Raw genomic sequence first — 9,775 nt, forward strand, 5'->3', positions numbered from 1 at the left:
TGTCATCATTTGGTGCTTGCTATGATGTCTTGATCATCTTGTTAATGTTCCCAACTATGGAGCATCGATCTATGGTATTAATTAGAACTGACTTTTTATAACTGGTCCTCCCTGACTTCCAAATTTATTTTAGTTTTGGCATGGTTAAGATGCACAGATGACATCGTTCGGATGAGCGATTCGCTCTTGGTCGTGCCCTTTGAGCGAAAGCATTTTCTTGCTGCTGGAATGTTATCAGTTATCTCTTCCTAGGCTGTTTGATTTCTACTGTCCGGTGTGCAATTTGGTTGCGACTTGCAAGTTTCACCGGGTTTGCAATTTGGTCCTAACTTGCATGCAAGAGCCTTTTGTTTCCTGCTTATTTTTTGTGTTTTTTGTGTGGAAAAGAGACTTGTTGAAGAGCTGCTCTCCTGGGGCAAGATGATATGCTGGTTCTCTTTTCATCTTTCGCTGGATGGAAAGTTTGTAACCTGACTACATGGTGTATCAGTTTGGCCACATTTCTCTTCATTTGGAAAACCCAGCGAATTTTGATGGTGATATGATTGTGCCGTCTCAATTGCTTGTATCCACTCAAACTAGAGCTCTAAGAGCCTCGACGCGACCAAGCAGATCTTGTCATACATAGGTCAAGTTTGCAGTCAATCTGAAAAAGATCTATACCAGTATTGTCATAAGAAGGTATATGAACATATCACATAGCCCACAGGAAAAACGGCTGATTCTAGTAACCTACTGAGGACACACCCAACGAGCAAGCAAAACATGAGTCCAGATTGCAAAAGTTCCCAAAAATATCAGAAGTGATCCCACAAATTTCTATATAAAAATTTCCAAACATCAGAAAAAGCAATCTCACACATTTTTCTATATCAACAGATTACATGATCACTGGTCACTGGCCAGATACTTCAGTCCACAGCAAGCAAGTTCTGAGTGAGGAGCACGTGTAAACCAGGAAGAAAGAAAGAAAGAAAGAAAAAGAAGGAAAACAGAAAAGAAATGCCAATACATGGAGAAAAAGCTCGGAAATTGTCCAATATCCGCTGAAAGTGATCGACCGACTGACACTAACTTGTACAATACAAGGTATAAAGAATGTTTATAAGCACGATTCATCCAGCCAAACATGTGCAATTGAACCAACATCCGACCCGACCCGACCCGACCCTAGGTATAAACAGCAACAAACGCAAAGCAAACACACAAGCAAGCTCCCTCCCCTCCCAAGCAAAAATGTCTTGCCCTTCCTTGTACGTGTATATATATATGCAGTAAGGTGCACAAACGCACACATCATCACCTCTTCTATATAGTACAGGTGCCTGTCAAAACGCGCTCCACTTGTCGGTCCCATGTCTCGTCGGGCTGGAGGTCTCCGTCGACGGCTTGGACGGCTTGAAGGGCCCGGTGCCGAAAGGGTCGTCGTCGTCGTCGAAGGAGTAGCCCCGGTCGTGGGAGTCGGTGCTCTTCATCGAGTCAAACCTCGCAAACACGTTGCTTCTGTCGTGGTCGGCATTGCTGCTCATGGAGTCGTACCTCATGAAGCTGTTGTTGTTGTTGCCGCCACCTTGATCGGCATTGCTGCTCATGGAGTCGTACCTCATGAAGCTGTTGTTGTTGCCAGTGCCCTGGTCGGCGTTGCTGCTCATGGAATCATACCTCATGAAGCTGCTGCCACCACCCTGGTCGGCGTTGCTGCGGAAAGAATCAAACCTCCCAAATGCGTCGTTGCTGCCACCGAGCTCAGCGCTGCTCCCGAAGGAATCGAACCGTGAGAAGCTGTCACGCGGCTGCCCGAACGAACTGCTGTCTTTCGCGCCAAAGGAGTCCATCTGGGAGAAGGTGTCGAACGAGCTGTCGTCCCCGGCTTCGCTGTACCTTGGCGAGAAGCTGGAGTTGTACATCGGCGTGCTTGGAACGGAAGAGTCGAAGAATCCCTTCTGCTGACCGCCGCCATAGGTGCTCCCGGCCGTAGGAGACTCCACTCTGCCTGGACCAGAATCAAAGAGTGAACCCTGCATTGGGGTGCTCGGGAAAGAGTCGTAGAATGAATTCCCCATTGGTGTGCTTGGAACAGAAGAATCAAACAGTGATTTCTGCATCGGCGTGCTGGGCACAGAAGAATCAAAGAGTGATCTTTGCATCGGTGTACTTGGAACAGAAGAGTCGAAGAGCGACTTCTGCATCGGTGTACTTGGAACAGAGTAGTCGAAGGATGAATTCTGCATCGGTGTACTTGGGACGGAATAATCAAAGACGGATTTCTGCAGCGGCGTGCCTGGGACAGAATCAAAGAACGGCTTCTCCATTGGAGTGCCTGGGACAGAATCAAACATCGGTTTCTGTTCCTTCCCAAAAGCGCTAGCAGATGTAGAACCCCCTGTCCTTATGGGGGGAAGACCTCCTGGCCCAAAGAATAGATCTGAATCACCACCATTCTCACCATCCTGCAAAACAGATTGCAGAGTTCAGTGCTACATAGAAAATATTTATACAGCAGCGCAAAGCATGCCACAGAAAGCACAAAGAGAGCTTGACCTTATCACCGAAGTTCCATAGGGAGTCATTATCATCACCATGATCAAAAGATGGGCCCCAAGAATGTCTATTATTGGCTTTATCTCCACGAACAGGGGAATCAGATGCTCCATCGTTGCTGTCAAATTTACCATCCAATAAGATATGTTTTTTTTGTAAAAACAAACAACAAAGGCGTTTTTATCAAAGTACTACTCCCTCCAATCCAAATTAATTGATGCAGCCTTTATACAACCCTCATACAGTGGTGTATAGAGGTTGCGTCAATTAATTCAGATCAGAGAGAGTATTACATTGAGAGGATGCATGTCTGAGCACAAAGGAGTCTCATGCATGTTGTCAATGTTTTATATATTACATCAAGCAGCACATGTTTTCAAGGTTTGAATTGCCTTACTTCAGTTGAATTAACAATATTAGGTAAAGGGGAGCACATGCAAGGTAAAATTTATAACAACTGGTCTTCATAACATAACTTCAGTCTCAAACTTGTGACCATATTAGGCACCAATAAAATTGACACGGGAGCTTAGCAATGAGTGCTTGCGCTTGTTTTGATCAAATAAATGATTTGCAGAGACGAATGACTATGTTTGTTTTTAGCAAGAGCCAAGTGTATATTCCATGTGAAATGGAAAGAGAACTGGAATTTATACCTCATACTGTCAGCAGCACGTGGTGAGTCAGCATTTGTCCCCGATGGCTTTTTATCAGGTTCATTAGTATGCCCATCCGTTGCCTTCTTTACGGGACTAACAGGAGGATTTTTTGCTGATTCTGCTTTGCCGTTCGAACCAGTTGCTTCAGGTTCTACGGCCTGCTCAGCAGCAGCAGTTTTATCACTCTTGTTATCTTCTTTCTCTGTTGTTGTAGCTGTTGATACCCCGTTGCTAGAAACTTTGCCATCTTCAACAGCAGGATGACTTTCTTTTACAGCAGGAGGCTCCACTTCGACTGTGAGTTCCTTGATTATAGAGAACCCTGGAGAAAAATAAGCAGAATATGATGGTTCAAATCTACAAATGCTCTAAAGTAACACATCGAATAAAAGAGATGATAATATAATCAAGCTAGCATACCATCTTCTGCAAATCTATCCCATTCTTCATCCCACACAGCAGCTGTCTCTTGTATTCCAGGTTGCCAACCTAAAAATGAGATGGGAAAGTAAATCATTCATTATTCTGTAAGGCAACCAAGCAACACAAATAGTACAATGCCCGTTGAAAAATGAAGAGCAAGTCAAGTTAGCAGCAAAACTGATTTGCGATGAATGTCACATTCTATCTGATGCAATAAACAAACTAGAAGCATTAAAGATTGCTTTCGTTAACAGAAATATTATGATACTGGGCAGTGGGCAGAATGAACTACTCCCTCCGTCCCATAACATAAGAGCATTTTTTACACTACTGTAGTGTCAAAAACGCTCTTATATTATGGGACGGAGTGAGTAGCATTCATTCTAGCTCAATTCATACCAGACAAATTGAAAATCAAGGTACAAGATTAATTTAAACAAGATAATGAAACCAGTAGGAGAAAAAACACTTACTAAAGTGGAAAATTATGTTAAAATATAATTTAAACACGATAATAGCACATACCAAAAGGAAGCTCCACTAAAGTAGTTGGCTTAGCTCTCAATCCATATCTCTTGCACTGTTCATTTAAAGATTTCACGAGCTCCTCAAGTTCAGATTGTATCTGATTAGCCCGCTCCTGTAAGCAAGGTAAAAAGATCGTCAGACAATAGTTTCAGAACATATGATGTCACATTCATGAAAGATGCTGAATAACAAAAGGCCAACCTGAAGCTTATCGTCATCTCCATCCCCTTTCTGCAGCTTAACTATAGAATTATAAATTTCCAATTTCTTCGCCTGCGAGCAAAAGGAGAAATAATGAGGTCTATCCAGATCTCAAGACTATTTTTTATCATTTACTGGGATAAAATCACAAGTATACCTGGATCTCACGGAAAGTAGCCTCGTCCATTGATAGCTTTGATGCCACATCTCCAACCTTCTTGCATCTCTCATCATATTTGGCCGAAAGGGATTGAACCTGAATACAGTATTGATCAAGAAATGTGAGATTTATGCAAATCGTTATAAGAACTACAAAGGGTTGCCATCAATTAATTAAATGCCATAAGCCCATAATACAACAAGAGACATTATATGACAGATAAAACACAGTTCACGATTCATGGATGCGTCAAACTATCTTTCTGGCTTTTACTATACTAACTTATAATTCCCCCAAAACAAGAAGCTGGATACTGTGAGTTGTTCCAAGAGCATGCAATAACTGGAGTCTTGCACATGTACTACGTTATGTATCACAATATACAACTTGTACAGTACAACATTGTAGTTATCTTTTGCTTCAATATACACCTTAGAAATTACACCGAAAAGGCAGAACAATGAATTGCATAGCTCATTTTCTTAATCAAGATTACAGAAAACATTACCTCGCGCTTATCAGCAGACATACTTTCTGAGACTTCATTAAACCTGTTATCACACCTACTCTTGTAGAGAATCTAGGGCAAAATAAAGAAATCAAGTCAGACATGATCACATGAACACATACAACTTGCAAATATGAATAGCTGATATTAGGTGGTCAAGTATTATAGCTAAATGATAGAGATGAATATGTCCAATTGGTATAGGACAGTACGCTGCAGCTTATAGTTGTAAAATATCACATCATTTAATGGAAAAGAATGGGAAATGCAAGTAGAACTGAATCAACAAAGACCTCGCTAAGATTCCTAAACATACAAATAGTTATGCTTCTCAATATAGATGGACGGACTTAATTCTTGCAGTCAGAATACATGTTTGCATTTACATAGTAAGGCATATTGGCATATTGCTATAGAGTACTTACCAGCTCCTGCATCTTGGTGCGATAGTAATCAGTCTTCTCCCTGGAATCCAGTATTTCCTTTTCCAACTCTTGAACCTTCATACAGATTTAAAACATGTTCATGTTACACATCAGGACAACCTAAATGCGTGAATGATGTTGCAAATCCACATTGCATTTTTGCCCCAAGATAATTTAGCTAGAAGTCTAATGGCATCACCATTTCCATGATTCTATGAGAATGTGGATTCAAACCTGTGAAACACTTACCCAAACATTATTTAATTACTATAGTGTTCATATATATTCTGGTTTAAACATCTTAGTTATTACCTGCACTACCATGATAAGTTTCAAAAAGTATGTGATGCCTGAGCTGTTCAAGAAAAAAGATGCTCCTTATGCTTCAGAAATTTAATTTTTCAAGTTTAATTTCTCGTTAACTATCGAATGGAAAATATTGAACAAGAACCCAGCTGCGGAGAGCTAAATCAATTGGATTTACTTTTGTTTTTCTAGTATTTTAAATGTGAAAACTCCAAAAATACTTTCATTAATTAAGCGTGATGAGTAAATACCTTTTTATCAGCATCTGAAGCTTCCTTGAACTTCGCTTCGAGTGCATTTTGTTCCTCTTTGCTAAGCTGGCCAACCAAATGTTTCTCCAATGCTGGGACCTTAGGTTTTTGTGGTTCAGTCGGCATAGTATCATCATCAAAATGAAGAGGCCTTCGATGTTGTTGCTTCACAGATGAAGGAGGCATTCCAGGATGTGGTCCTTGCATTGCTCTACTTGCAAACCCTACAACAATTATTTAACAAAAACCAGATCAGTGACAGGGGGTTTTCTCATTAGTCAGTGCTCAAAAGAATGAACAGAAAAGTTTCTTTAGATAAATACCAGCACTTTGATTGGGAGCCGGGCCACTAGGGTTCTCTGCAAACTGGCCAGTAGAGGGTAGTGAAATTCCCTCCGCCCAAATACCATCTGGTAATACATCAGGAAGTGGTCTCTGCTCTCGGAACCTCTCCATTAAGTACACAGCAAAACAAAATTCCTTGAAGGACAGCATCCCATCCTTATCCTGGTCGGACAAATCCCACACCTTCCTTAAGATCTCTATAAGTGGAGAGGGGCAGAAATTTTAGAAACTTATTGGCAGGAAATAAAAAGAGCCAATATCCAGAGAGAACTTGAGCATCAGAGGTAACTTTCAGTGGGAAAACAAGCTAACAAACACAGACAGTATTTATCTGATGCAGTTTGTTCGTCAACAATAACAATATAAGATTGTGCTGGCGCTCTGAGGCACTAAACTCTACTAATACAATGTCACGCAAATATAAAAGCACATCTTTCACTATCAAGAAACAATAGGATATGGATGCTAGGATAAAACATGATCAAATATGTCAATTCAAATTGCATGTAGCAAAAGAAAATATCTGAGTAGCTTAATAAAATAAATACATATTCGTAGGTGTAAGTACATGCAAAAGATGTCTAACGACAGCAAGCAGTAGCATGGCACCAACAGCCAATGAATTTGGAATGCAAAAAAATTAATGAAAAGTGTAACAGAATAATTAGTCGCCTAAAAGGCAATTTTCATGGTGAAAAAAAAGTCAAGGAATAACTGCAAAAGTAGGAGCCTTTTTCGAATTACAATTTGCACTTACATAAACAGATTGATGTTTTTGCACGCAGCACTATGCATATAATCATCACCTAGTTATTTGCTTAGATTACTGGAATGTACCAAGTTCACAGGCACACAAAAATAGAACGCAGTCCATTATTCACAGTATCTGGAGGGATATATGGTAAATATATATGGAAGAAACACTACCTCTTGGCAACCTCCAACTTAAAAACAGATTCCTTGCCTCTTCACCAGTGATCTTCCCATCTCGATCTCTGTCTACCTTAATAAATACAATCATATATTTCCTGACATCTGCTTGAGTGATCTTGGGCCATGGGGCCTGAAACTGTTTTTGATTTGTAGGAATTTGTCCACCAGGGATGTTAGCATTCAGTGGTCCTGGAGTGCTCGGTATGCTATTAAACTGGTTCTGCTTAGGAGCTGGCTGGTTTGGTGGCACCTGGCCAGTATGAGAAAGCAACGATGATATACCCTGCACAGGACCAGGCGGCATTGGCTTAGGGGGGTGATGAGGTCCAGCAGCTGGGCCAAGGGCTGTAGAACCATGCAAGCCATTTGAAACATGGGGGGAAGACGAATTTTGCGTTGGTTGTGGAGTTGCAGAGAAAGGATCAACCCCAAAACTTGAGTTGGACGGCGATCCATTTCCCAAGGGAACCAATGCCTTGGAGTCATTAACAGCTGGTTGTGAAGACAGAATGTTTAGATCTGTTGGATTTGGCTTTACAGATGTCGTAATAGCCGGTGTCTGGGCTGCAGGAGTTGAACTCTGTGTTGGTATTCCCACGGTACCAAGGTTCACCTGTGGAGAAGCACCTCTAACTGGAGCTTGTGAAGTACCTCCCAATGGACTTGCACTTTTCTTGCCACTGAACCAATCGGTGGATAGATTTGCCGTCGTTGAACCAGCCTGATTTAGCCCACTTAGACCACCTCCTACGGGTGGCCTTGGCGCAATTCCCTGAGCAGGGGGGATGTTTGCATTTGGAGGTTGTGGCGGTCTAACAGGATGACCCGGTTGGGGTACTTGTGGGGTGTTTGCACTTGGAGGTTGTGGCGGCCTAACAGGATGACCCTGTTGGGGTACTTGTGGGGTGTTTGCACTTGGAGGTTGTGGCGGCCTAACAAGATTACCCGATTGGGGTACTTGTAGGTTCAATGATGATCCAGGAGGGCCCTGTGATCCATTTACAACTGGTGTCTGTTGACGAGGACCTAATGCCTGAGTCGGCTGCGGGGGGCTAGCGACACTATTTGGCTGAGGAGCTGCGGTTGGGATATTTATACGGGGAGCAGGAATTTTTGCAGCGGCGGGACCGAATAATGCTGACTTAACAATGTCCGGTGTCAACTGTCGGCCACTCTGTGCGACTGTCACTAGTTTAAGCGAGTTGAAAAAATCTTCACGCCCAAGAAACCCAGTCCGGTTTTTATCAGCATATGTCCAGATCTGCATCAGCAAAAGAAGCAAATGGCAGTTAGTACCAGTAGGCAAAAGGCCAAGTATGCACAATGAGACAGTGACAAGGATCTCTTAAGGTACAAGGTAAGTAGCTTTAGCATCAATTCACATATCATCTGTTCCAACTGAACTCATCACTTTAGATGAGTCTATTCACCCAATATTGAGATGCAAATTCTGCAAGTACAGTATTTGAAATGCTAACAAGAAGCATGATCGAGTAGATATACTTTAGGACGTGTGGCTCAGCTTACTAATAATCAAACCATACTGTTTCTTGCCATAGGTTGTTGTGATGACTAGGTTCTAAAAGCTGCTACTCATTGCACAACTAAAACCATTGACCCACATCCAGTTCTTTCAGCTAGCACTTGAGCACCAGATATTGACCAAATCACAGCTCAAGCTTCTCCAAGGAAATGTGGGAAGTACAAAGATAACTAAGCTGAGCACTGTCTAAATCGCGGTTAGGATCACAGCAGCATAGCGCCCGAACGAGTTTGTAGCTCAAAATCTAAATCCCAAACCCCAGTTGCTCCCAATTCCTAGCCGTGTAAAACTTGTGCGCTTCCAGTTAGCTAGCTGCTCCCCTCCCTAAGTCGGTAGCCGCCAAGCTGTGGAGCAAGCAGATTACACGGCCAGATCAAAGCACGAGCACGAGACGTCTAGCCAAATCTCGGTGCCGGCAGCCCAATGGGAGCTGCGAACTGCGGCGGATTCGACCCGCCGACACCGCCTACAAGCCGAAGAGATGGCAATTCGAACCCGCGGGGCGGTCCGAGGGGCCGAGATCGCCGGGAACCGACAAGAGCAGCGCCGAATTGGGGAGGGAAGCTGCGAGGCGGGTGAGCGGGTGAGTAGGGGGGAGATCCGGGGGCACCTGAGCTAGGACGGGCTGCGGGAGGCCGGAGCCCTTGAAGAAGGCGACGGCCTCCTGGCCGCTGATCCGGCCGTCGCGGTCCAGATCCGCCGCGCGGAAGTAGGCGTCGAACGCCGCCTCCATCGCGCGCGCTTGCCGCGGCCGAGGGAGGCGGCCGGCCCGCGGGAAACGCGCCGGAACCGGCGGTCGGTCGGTCGCCGGCGGCGGCGAGATCGGGGGGGCGGCGGTGCGGCCCGGGTGGTGTGTGTGTGGAGGGCGGTGTGGTGACGGGGCGACGGAGCGAGAGAGAGAGAAAGATTATCAGTTGGGACTTGGGAGGGGGGTTGGTGGGGCTCCGTTGGA

At 43.9% G+C, this 9,775-nt stretch overlaps 1 protein-coding gene across 2 annotated transcripts; it reads right to left on the minus strand.

Annotated features, from left to right (window-relative positions):
• Positions 1 to 804: 804 nt before the first annotated feature.
• LOC123159453 (actin cytoskeleton-regulatory complex protein PAN1) lies at positions 805 to 9,559 on the minus strand (the record flags this gene model as incomplete). Of its 2 annotated transcripts, XM_044577293.1 has the most annotated exon segments (14): positions 805 to 1,273; positions 1,315 to 2,450; positions 2,542 to 2,659; positions 3,198 to 3,522; positions 3,621 to 3,689; positions 4,149 to 4,263; positions 4,353 to 4,424; positions 4,510 to 4,608; positions 5,021 to 5,092; positions 5,446 to 5,520; positions 6,003 to 6,226; positions 6,326 to 6,544; positions 7,275 to 8,541; positions 9,434 to 9,559. In XM_044577293.1, coding segments are annotated over 13 exon segments (3,903 nt in total), but the record flags the coding sequence as incomplete, so codon positions are not given.
• Positions 9,560 to 9,775: the final 216 nt, after the last annotated feature.

Source organism: Triticum aestivum, chromosome 7B (genome assembly GCF_018294505.1).
Source record: "Triticum aestivum cultivar Chinese Spring chromosome 7B, IWGSC CS RefSeq v2.1, whole genome shotgun sequence".
Classification (NCBI taxonomy): Eukaryota; Viridiplantae; Streptophyta; class Magnoliopsida; order Poales; family Poaceae; genus Triticum; species Triticum aestivum.